General features: G+C 35.5%; 2 protein-coding genes across 3 annotated transcripts; one reads left to right on the top strand and one right to left on the bottom strand.

Moving 5' to 3' along the window:
• Positions 1-224: 224 nt before the first annotated feature.
• LOC142518756 (uncharacterized) lies at positions 225-7,235 on the bottom strand. 2 transcript variants are annotated; one of them, XM_075621571.1, is made up of 9 exons: positions 6,806-7,235; positions 5,051-5,115; positions 4,208-4,256; positions 3,179-3,277; positions 2,953-3,034; positions 2,808-2,867; positions 2,477-2,558; positions 1,196-1,309; positions 225-720 (listed from the first exon to the last, which is right to left on the bottom strand). In XM_075621571.1, exons 1-9 carry the CDS (start codon positions 6,990-6,992, stop codon positions 550-552), a joined length of 909 nt encoding a protein of 302 aa, XP_075477686.1. In that variant the 5' UTR covers positions 6,993-7,235; the 3' UTR covers positions 225-549. The 2 variants fall into 2 exon arrangements, with proteins under 2 accessions (XP_075477686.1, XP_075477685.1); XM_075621570.1 differs by having other exon boundaries at positions 2,953-3,038; positions 3,183-3,277; positions 6,806-7,228.
• A 3,908-nt stretch (positions 7,236-11,143) lies between these two features.
• Positions 11,144-16,790, top strand: LOC142517941 (aspartic proteinase 36-like). Its single transcript, XM_075620470.1, has 12 exons — positions 11,144-11,621; positions 11,749-11,869; positions 12,414-12,841; positions 12,948-13,104; positions 13,488-13,570; positions 13,663-13,759; positions 13,927-13,999; positions 14,065-14,271; positions 15,212-15,336; positions 15,498-15,599; positions 15,689-15,786; positions 16,093-16,790. The coding sequence occupies exons 1-12, from the start codon at positions 11,365-11,367 to the stop codon at positions 16,265-16,267; spliced, it is 1,923 nt and encodes a 640-aa protein (XP_075476585.1). The 5' UTR covers positions 11,144-11,364; the 3' UTR covers positions 16,268-16,790.
• Positions 16,791-16,849: the final 59 nt, after the last annotated feature.

The raw sequence follows: 16,849 nt of genomic DNA, 5'->3' as shown, positions 1-16,849 counted from the left end.
CTCCCGTTTGCGTCTCATACAAAAACCAGCATAGCAGGCTAAGAGTATTCAGCTGTGTGCCAACCCCCCTCTTAGGTGTAATGGCATGGAGCCACCCAAATAGAAGGGAGAAGCGGTAGAGGATCAAAGCCCTCCACCCCAAAGTTGTACTAAAAATATACCTTTTCTAACACTAACTATAAAGAAAAAAGAAACAACAACAGGAAAAAAAAAAGATGAACAGATTAAAACAAAATTTTATCCAAGCTTCAAGTTCAGTAAAATAAATTACTAGGACCGACCTCCAGGAAAATCATAGAATTAAAACCTCCGCCTTTAGAACATATGATGTACTCCAATCATGAAGTCTAGTTGAAAAAATATATCCTCCTAACAAATTAAATAGGTAAATAAACCCTGGCCTGTCTTTCACGTGTCTCAAATAGGAACTCGACATTTTAACCGACAATGATCGAGCTAGAGTGTTGAATACATAATTATAATGACTTCAAGTCTCTCAAAGGGGAGTTTCTTATTCCAGCAACATCAATCATCCTGAAAGATTGGATATCATAATGGCACTTTCAAACTTCTCAAACAGGAACTCACAAGCTTAAGTTTGGTAGGCGATTTCTGTTTGTAATCTTTCTCCAAGGCAACAGCTGAGAGAGCTTGCAGTTCCAAGCTCTCTTTATCCTCCTTGTTACGCCCTTTTGTCAGCTGCCCAACGGCAGAAGCACACTGAAACAACCACCTACTTTTTCAGTTGCATATCATGGTTACTTGCAAGAAAGGCAGTACCAAAACTTTGCATGGACTATGGCAAACTCCTAAAACCATGTTTATTACATTTTCTTTAGAGAGGGTAAGAGAGGAATTCGAATGGTTTGAAGCTCCTCACTCAAATATATTTACAAAGCCATATACATATTAAATAAACTTGTGTACGGAAGTAGTAGTCAATTTTTTAACAAAATGGCCTTTATTCTAATTCAGAAGTTACCTTTAAATAGCAATTTCATAATATTCACTTTCATAATGAATGTTAGACGCAGAGGACTAAATGATGTATCAGACCATCAAGAAACCATGAGTTACGTGACCTATACAGTACACGAGGAAAGTGTGGGCACTGTGGAATGAACTCAAATATTTGGGTTGGGCTACGTATCTTTATATATATATTTTGGAGAGCACGAAAGAGAGAGAGTCTAACCAGGCATATGCCAAAAAGAGCTCGAATGTTCTTGCCACCAGTTAAATCTATGGTAGCTGCATAATATTTCTTCGCTGCTTGAAGATTTTCAAGTCCGCCAATTGTATAAAGCACCTAGTCGACCCAGAAAGATACAAGAAACAACTGATTCCATAATGGGATCATAGTTATACCAAATACAAAAACAATATATAAATCGAAATTACAAAAAGTTTGCACAAGCTATAAAACTTGAAATATCAGAAAGTAAGTGGCCTTTGCCAGCTTCAGCGTAAGTATTTATGGAACATGGTCAGGAGAAATTTAAGATGACATCAAGCCACGTGCAAATTTTCAAAGAACGGACGTCTTAATTGCATACACCAAAATACTATTTGCCACTCCAAAAGTGAAGTAAAATCACAATCATCATCATCATCATAGCACATTCTCGTTAATTGCGGGTAGATTACATAGATATCCAAAATAAGCAATTTTCTCGCTTGTCATCTTTTAAACCAAAATCTAACATATCATCCTTAACCACATTTATACAAATTTTCGATGGTCTACCCCTCCTTCTCCTTCCATTAACCTGCCAATCTATGTCGGATTTGAGCCTTGTTTGATCTCCTCTTCACATGATCAAACTGTGTTAGACTTCTGTCTAATCTTATCCTCTATAAGAGCTACACCTTTCAGCAATAGGTTTCAGTTTATATTATGGACAATTAAATTGACACATCAGTAGGCATAACAGCACATGCAATAAATATAATTCAATCGGACCCATAAAAAAGTCAATTGTGGATGAAATAATTATGGTTGTAAGGTAGGCTCCAGACGTTGTTCATGCGATCTTACATTGTGACCCAATTAGGATACATTTCTTCATGCTTCAGGAGAAAAACTGGTCAAACTTAGCCTTTAAAAATATGTTTACTAATGAGATTCATCTAGTTACAGTATCAGTTATTTTCAAAATGTATTGATCATGCAATCCGGGTATTAGGAAACTGTTGATTTTTCATATATATAGAGAAAAGGTTTCTACCTGGCCCTTTTTTTTTCTTTTTCTTTTTTCTTTTTTTTCTTTTTCTTTTTTCTTTTTTCTAATTGAGCTATGTATTTATAGGTTGGTCAAGTATGCATTTTTTTTAATACTGAAAGCAGCATCACAGAAAAGCTGCTCTAAGTGATGTCGCTATTTTCTCTCTATTATCATTCATTTTCATGCTTCTAAATCTCAAACTCTCTTTCTGATTGAAAAGAAAATGAAAAGTCTTTAGAAAAGCTACTTACATCAGCATATGCAAGGTGATAAAATGGAACTGTTGGCTGAGCTAAGATAACTTCCTCATAGCAGAAGGCAGCTTGCTTATACCTAAAATGTAAGCAGAGAGAAAGTAACTTAAACAACTGATAGAACTTAGCAATTTCTCTGGAGGACAAGATTCCCCTCACTACATTCCAGTACTACCTCAGGAAGAGAAAATGAAAAAATAAACTGACAATTGTAGAGATAAGTATATTTCAGCTAGACAAACTAGAACACGGCAATTTGTCTGGAGGACACGATTCCTCCATACATTCACTCCTACCTTGAGAAGAAAAATGGAAAGAATAGGCTTACATTTGTAGAGAGACATATATTTCAGCTAGTTCCCTCCATGCCTCATGATCTGCCATGAATCTGGAAAATGGTCAAAATTCTCCATTATGCAATTTGAGATAATTTTCATATTAATCAAGAACAAAACTCTTGGCATCTTACTTACATTTCAAGATACTTGTTGAGCAACTCAGTTGCCCCAGAAAGATTGCCTTGCGCCTTCGCCATTGCCACCCTCCTCTTGTGTACTACCTGAATATTTAAATCATGAGAACTATGAACATGCATGCACACTGTTCCTTTCAAAAACACAACAAAGAGAACAAATATTTTCTACAACAATAAAGAAACTTACTTAAAAAATTTATCCAATAAATGATGAGTCCCTTCACCAACCTGATCGAATTGATTATCTTCTAACAGACTCGTGTAAGCCTCTTCGGCCTCTGACCATAACCCCTTGGCTTCAAGGAACATTGCTTCCAGCCTACCTGCAAGTGTAAAAAGGTAAAACGAGCCGATATAAAAAAAAAATCTTACATTTAAATGCATATCGAAATTTTAGAAAGCATGATAGGAAAAAAATGAGCAGCTAATATACGAAGATGAAAAGCTGGTAGTGCACTCTGCACACAAATTACTTCACTTTTCATCTCCCTAAAAGTTGCCAAAGAAACTGCAGCAGTTCTTTTAAAATTGAACAAGGTGGAGACTGGGGACTGGTTTAAAGCTGAAAAATAAGATTGGAAAATACATATTCAGCAAATAACATGGAGAACCACTAAGTGGTAGCTCCATCCAATTTTATTAGCATTATTGATACAAATACCATTACCCTTCACTCGGATACACAAACATAAACCTGAGCATTGCAAGTTGATGTGGTATGATGCTCAAGAATAATCAATTCATATGCGCTATTTGACCCAATGTTCAAAAGAATTGATAATAAAACCAATGTCAGACTAGATGTTCACTCCATTTGATAGGAAGAGGGGAAGGCAATGATTATTCAAATCCTCAACCTGGAGAGGGATTTTACAAACCTCTTATGTCTCTTGGTATTACCAGGGGAAATGAAAAACGTTCCCTTTGTCTTGGAAAACAAAAAAATTAAAAGAAACAGAAATAAATTTATTGAATATACTCATTTTCTAATGCACTAACACAGAAAAAGAATGGACAAGAGAGGGGGAAATAGTTCATAACTTCATTCAATCCAAGAGCATGCAATATAGAAGCGAAATTTAATAATAGAAACAGCTTGAAATGCTACAAATTCTTGCCTTTAAAAGCGGTGGAATAGCAGAAGTAATGGTTATATATGACAAAACAAGCCGCTATGAGCAAGATAATGAAAGACAATCCGACTCCAAGAAACATATAGAAGCATATATTATCTGAAAATTATTTCAACTCACCAACCCTTCTACTCCCAGGAAACTTGTTCTTTAAAACCTTTATACACTCCTGCAACAAAATTTATGAATAAACACATCAAGTTCATGCTCAAGAACTATAGTTCATGCTCAAGAACTATAAGAGTTTCAAAGTAAACAACACATAAAATACCAAATTCCATGTTTCAGAACCCCAGTAAGTACAGTTTACAAGCCAAAACACAAAACGCATGCCATTACAGAAGCCCCACGAGCCACTTAATTCTAGTTTATAAGTGAAATCACAAATTCAAAGTCAAATATACAAGTCAATATGTTGTGACAAGAATTTCCAAGAAAATCGGGTAGCCTTCACTTTCTCTACAAATTATAAGTGTATGAAAATAAATCAGTTAATGGCACCACACTCCACAGTGCAACAAGAAATACTAAATTTCCCCCCTTTAGCCCCCAGCATATTCCTATCTTTCCTTGAAGAGAGGCAAGGTCTTCTCCAGCAACACAAACAGTAATTTAATAAAACTAAATTATGAAATCCATACCCGCATGGGGGTATATACTTCAATACATCGCAGAAAAGAAAAAGAAAAAGAAAAAAAGTTATTCCATAAAGGTATTTGATCCCTTGAGAGACCATGTGTTTTGGACTCTGAGCTCTTTAACTGATATCCTGAACACGCTTGTAGAAGCTCAGATGCAAGAAATGGCTAGCATAACTACCGCAACAGAAAACAGTCCGAGAGGAAAATGTTATAATTTTCAAAACAAGAAAAAAACAGAAGCCGGGAGCATCACAGGAACTCCTGAATTTAATGGTTGGCATGCAAAAATATATTCAAGTATTACCGGTGAGAAAAGATATACCTTTGACAAATCAAGCAGATGGCAGTCCAGGGCTGCAATGCATACTTGCTCGTATAAAGTCCATTCTACATCATTTAAAAGACAAAAACAAAGGAAAAGGTATTAATCAAAAGATATACAGCAGATGCAATTATGAAACCATCGCCTGAGAAACATGAATCCTAGTTAGCATTACCACATAAAATATTTAATAAGGAGTTGAGAATTTGTAAAAAGGTGATGCAAAACAAATGGCATTCATGTGCTCTGTGTCCAAATTGGTGTGTGATGTGCCGGAATGAGGTGCACAATCATCTACTTATTCATTGTTCCTTCACGAGTTATCTTTGGTTAAGAGCTTTGGAGGAGATGGACTTGGTTTGGGTAACTACAAGATCTTCGCACAAGCTATTTGCAGCAGATCTTGGACGTGATATCGGTAGAAGGGGTAGAATTATTTTGGACAGTAATAGTTCTTTATATTTGTTGGTCAGTATGATTGGAACACAATAGACAGATTTTTTACAGCTTAGAAAAGTTGATTGAAGAGTGTTGGGACAAGATAAGCTTCGGGCATCTAGATGGATTGGGAAGCGTGTGGATTTTAAGAACTTCTCGGTTTCAGACTTAGTGAGAAATTGGAGATATATATGATGTTGATTTGTGATGGAGTTTTGTCTATTTTATTTCTTTCTATGCAGATCACTTGGCCGATATCTGTAATTATTGCTTCCAATTAATTAATATAATATAGTTTCCTATAAAAAAAAAAGAGAGAATTTGTAAAAAGAAGTGCTCCAGTACACCAGGAATGAATCATGTGAGCCGGTAAATTTACTTCAACTTTCAATTTTTGATTGGAAAGAAACTTCAGTTACAACTTTCTTTGATCATAGACATCAGTCAAGAAGCATGCTTGAGCAAACAAAAATAACTGAAAGTAATGTATTACTGCTATTTGCCAAAACATAAATATTTTGAACCACACAAGAAATGTGAGGATTAGGACATTCCAACAATAAAAAATCTCAGAAGATAAGTGAATCCTCATCTCTCCTCAATGTCAACACGTGAAAAAAAATACTAAATAAAAAATCACAGAAGCAAAGCGAATCCTCATCTATACAACAAGATGTGAGTGTTTATCATAATATTAGAGTTATAAAAGTAAATGTAATAAATGTTCCAGAAAATGCATAGAACGTGAACCTATCATTCACAACCGGAGGCTACTAATAACTCCTAGTTACTCCTGCAACTTCATAGAAAATAGAATACTCATGTGAGACAGTGAGAGTACACTAACAAAAGAAATCAACCTCAACTTAATAAGATCTGGAATATCATGAAACTCACCTTGTTGTAAGAGTGTCACCGTTCATTGACATTACACCACGTAAAAGTTAATAATACAAATATCCATCGCGCACGCAACATCGCAGATATAAACATTTCCCGAGAGAATAAGCAAGAGGGTCAAACAGTAAATTTCATGAAAACGATATTTCCAACTGCTCACACACCCAATCTCTGCTTCAAAACCATGGAAAGATGTTATCTTTGTTTCTTAATAGAAGCCGTCGTAACATGATAATCAAGATAATGACTGACGATCAGAAACCCACTTCTTTTTTTTCTAATTCTCTCTATAACATCGACTTGAAGTAAATAAAAAGCATTCTAAAACTTCAAGCAGGCCTCAAATTGGTTAGAAAGATTAAAAAATAACAAAAACGCAAATAACCAAAACTCTAGAATTTTTTTATATATATCCACCTTCAGGGCCAAGAGCAGATCTCTTCTTGTGGTCGTTAAGAATGGGGACGCCGTGCTTCAAGACTTTATCAGAGCGGCGGAGCTTGAGCTTTCTGAGGAGGCAGAGGTAATCCCACGCGCCACCTCCTCCATTATCCACTTGGTTTTCCAATCTATTCAGTTGTTCCTCCTCTGTTTTGCTCACCATCGCTGCTTATATATATATTATATATCAACTCTTCAGTGTCCACTCGAAGCCTCTGCTTATATATGTGCCGGCAGGATATTTTACGGACTGGGGGATCTTATCGAGGGCAAAGAGCAGCAGAATCGGGGAAATTGGTTAAATGACTTACATCAATTTTTTTTCAAGAAGAGTTTATCGAAGTTAAAAAATAAAATACTCCGGCGGAATCCCACCCCACGGATCCAACAAACATCGATGAGTTGGAGTTTTCCTATCTTCTGTTAATTTCAATTTGACCCTCCAACTATGCTCCACACCCACTTCGACCCTTTGTTTTTTTATTATTTTTATTAAAGGTTTTTTTTTCAAGGCATTTCTGTTTTTTTAACAAGGTTTAATTGTAAGAGAGTCTTACTTACTAAGGTCATAAATTTTCTTCAAAATTTTAAAGAACACTATGCATATTTAATTCATGTGTTAGAAAAATTCCAACATATTTATTTCATTCATAAGGATTCTACAATTAAATCAGTTGTGTGATGTCTTCAAGTCTATCGGCAATTTAGATATCAAGTATTTTGCACATATTATGGTATTCGATAACTTCAAGTTACAGATTCTCAAGGATATATGCTTCATTGAAAAACTCTGTAACAATCTTGGTCCTGACCAGCTCAAAATGAATAGTCAAGTCGCAACCATGAATGACAATCATTACAGATACACAAGTGAAAAATCACATGGATGCACGCTTTGATCACCTTTATACTACCCTTGGTAGCCAGTTGCAGGAGATTCTTGAGTTTATGTAGCGTGATGATGTCAAAAAAAAGAAAAACAAATTACAAAAATCTGGATAAACAAAAGAGAGGCAAAGAGAGCTGAAAAAATGAGAAGACGAGATAAGAAAAATGGAAGAATGAGATGTGGTGAAAATTGCGGTTCAAGTCTTAATTGGTACATTTTTTTTTTTGTAGGTGTAAAAAGTTTAAGTTTTCATGTACTTGTAACAATATCATTTCATTTTTCTCAATGAAATTCATTTTCTTTAATTTTGTCTCTCATATTTAACTATTTTAAAAAAAAACAATTGTATTTAATCTTGCATTTTGATTTTGTCATAACCGAAAAAGAAAAATTGTTAAGTTTAAATTACATTTAGTTTTGGCAATGACAAAATTAACATCGAGTTGTTTCAGGTCCAACTGTTATTCTCATGTAATTATAGTACTATATTCGCTGGACAAGTCAAGTCGTTCATACTCTATCAGAAGCCAAAATATCATCATTGTATCTGCTCTAACCGAACCACTCTATTGAAGAAATTATCAGAGTTTGGTCATTCAAATCTAACCAGTCAGACAGTAACAGATCAAAATGGATACAACAACTCAAGTGTTCAATGATTATCAGATAAAGTGACTAGCACAGTATACTACCAACTATCGATTGATTGGAATGTTTCTTAAAATGTCAAAAGTCAATCAAATATTCAAAATCTAATAGTCGAATAACATTTTATGTTTCTTTGTTTTTTATGGCTTCAACTCTTAGATTCTGAAAATTTGATTGACTTTTGAATTGTATGATGAAGAGAGGTTGACAATATCAATCTATCGAGAGATAGTACATATGCTCGTTTATAAAAAAATTCTACAGCTAGAAGAATTTGGGTATAAATATACAGATTCGGTATTTCATAACCACGAATAAATCATTAGTTTCAAGCTTTCAAAGTCTTCGATATTCAAGAGCTCGAGCACACTTATTCTTTTTAAGATATCAAGCACGTGCCTATTTATTCATATTAGATAATCAATTATCAATTTATGATACCCTACCAACTCTAATCGTTCAAAGCTAACCGTTGGAAATTTATTGATTATGATGAACCGATAATACTTAAATAGCCTTAACTTATTGAGATATTACTAAAAGTTTTGACTTAAGCAGCGTGATAAGTCTTAGTCGAAGTAGGTTTGTACAAAAATTGTATAAATCAAAGTCTTTTAGTGAATTCCTACCTAAATGGAAGAATGAGTGACGTAAGAGTCGTTGTCTCTCCATTTAAACTACACATTTACTTTTGTTTTTATTTATCCAGTCATTGTGTTGATTCATTGTTTTCATTAAAGATATTTTTATATGTATTACTAGTCTAATCGAGCCATTTCCACATTGAAACTCTTTTGGTGGTCGAGTTAAGTCCAGTCGTTCAAGAAAAAATTTTAACAACTGATGAAACGATCATGGACTATTAAACTGAACCAACATGAGTCTAGGCCTATACATATGTACCACTACTGGTTATGGGTCGTTATGATGGTTCAGCATGAGCCGTAGCTCATGTCAATGTACCGTCACTCATAGAATATCTCACATCTGGAAAGTGATTTCTTTTGTCTCTCCCAATACTTGAACTCAAGACCTCCGGCTTAAGTACTTATATTCTAAAGTGTTGGTACTAATTGGGCTATGGCTCATGCTAGACCATCCTAACGACTCATGACAAGTACTGGTGCATGGACATGGGTCAAGGTTTATGTTGGTTCAGCCAAATAGCCCATGATTGTAACAAAAAAAGCCTTGATCGTTGATTAATATGTAATATATTAATGAAGAGAATTTGTTTTCCTTGAGCGTTGATATCCAAACTGGGATAAATGCGATAAAAATATTTATAACTAATTAGCTAAAAATAATACAAATAAATATCATGTTGATATGTTTTGACAAATATTTAGTAATGAAAAAATGGCAGTCTATTATTCGATGAGCCGAATTTTTCAAGTTCAACTCAAACATCAAAAATATCAAGTACGACACTGACTAAGTGGTCTTGTGAAGCCAAAGTGTGTGCATGAGCAGTGAGGTGTCATGGTGAATCATGTCCTCTGGACATGTGGATACATTTATATACACGATGTGTAATAGCTCAATCTTGTTGAAGGGAAATATTTATTCCTAATTTTAATTGATATATCTTATTGATTTAAATTATTTCCCTAACATTATGTTTTCTTGTTGATTTAATTGAGTTTTATATTTAATACGATTTTGTCTTTCTTAGATAATGAGATATTAATTCAAATATATTCGGAGATATGTTATTTGTGATAATGAATTGATGAGATATGGTAGTAGTATTTAAAAAGAGTTTATTCCTAATAAAACTCTTATCTTTCCTTGTGAAATATGTTTCCTTATGGAATGAAACTCCACATCTATAAATGAGAGACCAAGACATCATTGAGCGTCTTCTTCCTCTCGGTCAATATTCACTCACGTGTGCACGTTCAGAAATTCAGAGAAAACCTTATTCAAGAAACGTGCTGTGTGCAGAAGTGTGTGATAAAGTGTTGCTGTGAATGTTGAGAACATCTGCGGACAACATCTGTGAAGAAGTTGGTCGAAGACTGTTTCTCGTGGATCTCCTTTTTAGCAACACGTTTTGCTTTCTTGTTTTTAGTTTTATTCTGGTTATTTGTTTTAGAAAGCATTTGTTTTCTCAACTTGTTGAGAAAATTGATTTTAATAAGAATCACTAGTGATTGGTTTTTCTAGTGATTAATTTTTGCCCTGAGGCACCGCACATGTATTTATACTTGTGCAAATTTAATCTCGTCCATCTATTTATTTAACGTGAATTTGTGCTACGAACTTTAATTTTCCGCTGCATGTTGTCCGAGATGTTGTAACATCTGGCACAACATCTAATTCTGATAAAACACAAATTTACTATTTTTTTTGTTGCTTATTTATTTACTCATGACTGTCGAACAATATATTCTTACACTTTTAAAATTTAACTTCTTTAAGACAAAAAAATACACACTGAAAACAAGATGTGTTTGTCTAAATGGAACTTGAGAATCTCCGATTTTCTCATATCATGCGTAATACTAAGAGTATGTTTTATACAATATCATTAATTTATATTTTTTTAGATATGTCGACATGATTCATGTCTATAAAAAAAATATAGAATCGATCTAATCTATATAATGAAAAATAAATTTTTTGACGTAAAAATAACATTTCAATTTTCAATCAAGTCGGTCGATGTCACGAAATGTTAATCCTTGTATACTAATTGAGAGTTTATGTGCAGCAAAAAAAATAAATTAATAAATTAATTAAGGTTGTTGGACGAGTCCCAAATCTTACAAACTTAGTAAGCCCGTTCCACACATAAATGTCAGAAAACCAAAAGCGCAAGCGCATGACCCCAAACAAAGCAACGTCACCCCTCCCTTTCCACGCACACACTCAGAGGGAAGAAGAGGGAGAGGAGCAGTAGCACAAGAACCAACTCTGCATTTATTGCCTTGATGCATGTTTTGGATCGATTCGCTATCGGTGCCTCTCCATAATACCAGATCCTTTCTAGTCAATGGCGATTCCAATGGCAGGAGGAGCATCGTTTGTTCTCTTTCTCGTTTCCAGCATTCTATCCCTGTTCTTCGTTCCTATGTCGTCAATCCCGGATTCGAAAAGTGATCGTGTTCATAGTAATGCTACCACCATGTTTCTGCCTCTGTTTCTGCACCACAACCGGCGCGAGGTCAACGCATATCCCCAGCGCCATCTCCAGAACAGCTCCCACCGCACTGCCCGCATGTTTCTCCACGACGATCTCTTGCTTAACGGGTTGCTCCGTGATCTATGTCTTTGTTTTCTGGTTTGATGTGTATCTGATGAGTCATTTCTTGAATTGTTAGCTGGTTGTTAGATGGGATCTGATTTTGAGTGTTTGATTTGTTTTGTGGGTTTGCAGGTATTACACGTCTCGCTTATGGATCGGGTCACCGCCCCAAATGTTTGCGCTTATTGTTGATACGGGCAGTACTGTTACTTATGTTCCCTGTGCCACTTGCGAGCAGTGTGGCAAGCATCAGGTCAATTTCTTCTTTCCGATTCGACTAAAAAGTGTTGGATTGAGGTTGAATATGTTCTTTACGTCACTGTATCACTTCTCATTCTGATTGATTACAATGCTACTCTCAATCATGATAAATGTAAAGCCTTTTTATATTATTAAATAAAGAAAATCGTTCAAGAGTCGAATGAATTTTGTGATTGTCACGTAATGAGCAAATTGCAATTGTTTTGCATTCAGCTTAGCCAACTCGGAGAAATTGAAATTCAAGTGACTTTTTTTTGTAATCACTGGTTATCTTCATTGAACTTGTATTTCCATTTTATAGTGATCACATTCTCGTTTTCAAATTTTTTTTGGATATTTGATAACTGTCATAGGTGGAAATGAATGTCCGAAACTCTCTCGTGACAAAATAACGGATGAATAAGTAACGAGAGAACTTAAGAGTGACATTTTTGGTCTTCTTCCAGTCGTCATATGCTTCGATGCCACTCATTTAATTATGTTGCATTTGTCGATTTAGTTGAATGATGTTGGTTTCAAATTTTTTAATTTAATAGGATCCAAAGTTTCAGCCTGATTTGTCAAGCACCTACCAACCAGTGAAGTGCAGTATTGATTGCCCCTGTGATAGCGACAGAAAGCAATGCACTTATGAAAGGCAATATGCAGAAATGAGTTCTAGCAGTGGGGTCCTAGGTGACGACATTGTGTCCTTTGGTAATCAAAGTGAACTGGAACCCCAACGAGCTGTTTTTGGTTGCGAAAACATGGAAACGGGTGATCTTTACAGCCAACATGCTGATGGTATAATGGGACTGGGCCGTGGAGATCTTAGTATCATGGATCAACTCGTTGACAAAGGTGTAATTAGTGATTCATTTTCTTTGTGCTATGGTGGAATGGATTTGGGTGGCGGTACAATGGTTCTCGGAGGAATTTCATCCCCTGCTGAAATGATTTTTACCCATTCTGACCCTTTGCGCAGGTATGTTTAGGAAGATTTATGGTATAATGATGGAACGTTAGGCTCTTTCCTAACAAGTACACTTGATGCATCTCACGCATTTACTCTAGTTTCGGGATGGCAACAGTCCATATTACAATATCAAGCTGACGGAGATACATGTTGCCGGGAAAGCACTGCCTCTGCATCCCAAGACTTTTGATGGTAAACATGGAGCTGTGCTGGATAGTGGCACAACTTATGCTTATCTTCCAGAATTTGCATTCCGAGCATTCAAAACAGCCGTAAGATATTTAATTTTTGGAGTTTTCCATTTATCTGTGGTTTTCCAGGAATTATGCTCTCTTAGGTTGTTGTACCATTTAGCTTTTCACGTAATTTCCAGCCGGATATTAAAACACAAGTATCTGCTCTTCTTTGTTTCTTCCATTCTCACACAAAAGGCAGCTTGTTCTTGCCATTTTAAGGCTTGAAAAAGATCCTATAGTTTTCTCCTATATGGAGTCTTGTGCTTAAAACACCTGCAATCACTTAAGATACCACATTTGAAGCTGGAGATAACATTTAAAAGCTCCCTTTTAACAATTAAACTTATCCCACAAGTGTTAGAAAAATCTTCATATTTCAGTTTTTCTCAGTACTGATGTTTATCATTTTCGTCTTGTAGATCTTTAGGGAACTCAAGTCCCTTAAGCGAATACAAGGTCCTGATCCTAACTACAATGATATTTGCTTCTCAGGTGCTGGAAGGTAACATGATTATCATCATTGAGTCTTTAAAGAAATCAATACTTTCAGCACTTTTTTGTGTGGCCATTAATTGACTGCTAATTTTGTTTCAGTGATGCTTCACAACTCTCGAAATCATTTCCATCAGTTGAAATGGTATTTGGCAATGGACAGAAGCTATTGTTGTCCCCTGAGAACTACTTGTTTAGAGTAGGTGTTACTTTGTGTTATATTGTTTCAAGTCTTTCCTTCGAGTATATACCAATCTATTCCAACCTGATGCATGTACATTTGTTTTTCTGCTTATTTGTGTCGCCAATTCTATATAATAATGTTCTTCGTGGTCTTATTTTATCGACTTTTCTTCTTTTGTCTAGCATTCGAAGATGCGTGGTTCATACTGCCTTGGGATTTTTCAGAACGGGAAGGACCCAACCACTCTTTTGGGGGGTAAGCTCGGTCTTTAAATGCTATGGTTTAATGCATGTATATTTGCTTATATTTACTGGTAATAGGTATCGTTGTCCGTAATACTCTTGTGACATATGACCGTGAACATGAAAGGATTGGTTTCTGGAAAACCAATTGTTCAGAGTTATGGGAGAGGCTCAACATATCTTCTGTCCCTCCACCACTACCGCCAAGCTTGAATCTGACTAATTCCAGCATGGCTACATCTCCTACATTAGCTCCTAGTGAACCTCCACCATTTAAAGCCCCAGGTATAACAAATTACTGTGTTCTGCTTTCTGTTGCATGTCATGCTAACCTTTGCCGCTTGCAAACCTTTTCTGCTTAAGTTACAAATCTTAACAAGTTATGTGATTATTTTGTACTCTATTCAAACTTTCCTATTGTGCATGATCGAAGCTATATTATTAATAATGTCGCTTGTTGTTGTCTTCTTCATCTTCTTCTTCTTTTGGAGAAGCAAAGGAACATGAGAGCTGTCTGGCATGATTAGTTTCTCGAAGTCTAAGATAAACCGTGGGAGACACCTTTTAGGGGAATGAGAGCTTACATGGTGAGGGCAAATACTTTAGCAGGATGTGATGATCAATAGTTAAATAGCAAAAAATGATTCATAAAAATGGGATGGATCATGGGTTCGAGCCCAAAAAGCCCGACAAAGTCAAAAGGATAAAAAAATTGGAGACTGCATCATTCCAAACCAATAATTTAGGTGTCTCAAGTGAAATCCTGTAACTATAATTATATTTAGAAACTTATATTCTTGCCTAAGTTGGCAACACCACACACTACACAGACTAATCAAAGAGACAAAAAGAATATTTTACATATAACAATCGCACAGAATCTCGTTTTTTCGGAAAATACTGTTATGAGAAAGACTAGGAGAGAGGGGAATCCGTTACAGTAAGAAAATATATGTAGTTTTCAAGTATTGAAGTCATTTTCTTTGTAAAAATAGACACGACTCCATTTGATTCGATTACAGGAGAAAATGATTCCTTATTTTTTCTTTAGACCAACATTTATAAAAACCAGCAATTTTTAGCTGAAAACACTCTCTAATTATTTGGATGACTTCCTGTATCTCTACTGTTTCTAAGAATTTTTATTCTTGTATTCCTTTCACCCAACTGGCACCAATGACACTAAGCATATTTTTGGCAATTTTACAAATATGTCTATTTGCAGGAGACATTAAAATAGGGCTAATAACGTTCTCTATACTGCTGAGTGTCAAGTACTCAGATTTGAAGCCTCACATCTCAGAACTTGCTCTGTACATTGCAAAAGAATTGGACGTTAATGCTTCTCAGGTACATCATTACAAATTGTTACAATCACCACGGAATTCAAAAATTGAAAATCAGTTTAATTTCTCATTGAAACCTGGTATTTTGGTTACTCGTCTGTAATTTTTGCATGGTACAATGACTCTCGTCACATTGCTGTTCACTTCTGAGGTGAATCATTGCAGGTTCAGTTGATGAATTTTACTTCAAGAGAGAATGATACACTCCTAAGATGGGCCATTGCTCCAGCAGAATTTTCTGATTATATCTCAAATAGTACTGCAATGGTAAACTTTGTTGAACTGTTGATTCCCTTGTCTAAATCTTCGTTTTAAGTGGCTCAAAACATTTACAGCTGTATTTTTCTTTTTACCAGGATATTATTTCCAGGTTGATTGAAAACCGCTTTCATCTTCCTGACAGCTTTGGAAATTTCAAATTGTTTGAATGGAACATTGAGCCCCCACAAAAACGGTAAACTAAAATATGATTCCTTTGTGTCCCTGTACTTGGTAGACTTGTTTTTTTTTTTTGGGTAATTATTTTAAATTCATAAAAGATGATTTTGAGCATTCTATCTAGAGCAATGTCTATCTAGAGCAATGTCAATCATGAATATAAATTCAGAAAAGTGACGGGATAGTTGATCGTGGTGATTTTTGGTACAGAAACTTCTTCCAATTCTCAAAAGTGTCCAGTCTCAAAAGCTAATGACGTTACAAATTTGCAATAAACTTGAAAAACAATATAATAAACTCAGCAATTGATACAACAATGCAGTACATGGTGGCAGCAACATTACTTGGTAGTTGTCTCGTTTTCTGTAATCATGGGAATTGGAATTTTGGTGTCTGGGGCGTGGTTTATGTGGAGGAGAGAGCGATCTACCAATCCATACAAGCCAGTTGAGTCTATTGTAGCCGAGCAAGAACTACAGCCTTTGCAGAACTCCTGAAGTTTACGTTACACTTTTGGTCATGTATTAGCCTAGCATGTGTTGTCTGCTGTTAGTTTCTGCCACTGTCGTATCAATGGAGTCTTTACACTGATATGCCACCTTGAAACGGCCCACACTTGTAACTAGCTTATCCAGTATACGCATGTCTGTGTGAATAGCAGAAATTCTCGGCTAACTTGAGTATCTCTGCTTCATATTTTCCATTTTCATGATATAGCAAGCATTCTCATTTTTACATGGAAATCCATCCTTGCTACAGAATGTGAGTCAATTGGTTGAGTCAGGAGTCAGGAGTCAGGACTTACCTTTATGGTGATATGGTCAGTTTAAAAATTATAAAAGTGGCTTTACATTTTATAACAGTGGCTGTACATTTTTTTTCAAATGGTAAAAAAGGAAAATTATTTTTTGGTCTTGTAATTTGATATCTAATACAAAGATGACAATGAGTTGGGTCTACCAGAGTTCGAGACCCGACCCCTTAAAACGTTGAAGGACTCGTGCTTGTTAGAACTTAAACTCAAACCAACCCGACCTATACTCGAAATTTAACATGTTGGATTCGTTATATCCGTAATA

This window comes from Primulina tabacum, chromosome 11 (genome assembly GCF_025594145.1).
Source record: "Primulina tabacum isolate GXHZ01 chromosome 11, ASM2559414v2, whole genome shotgun sequence".
NCBI lineage: Eukaryota > Viridiplantae > Streptophyta > Magnoliopsida > Lamiales > Gesneriaceae > Primulina > Primulina tabacum.
This window is presented reverse-complemented; position numbering and strand designations above follow the sequence as displayed.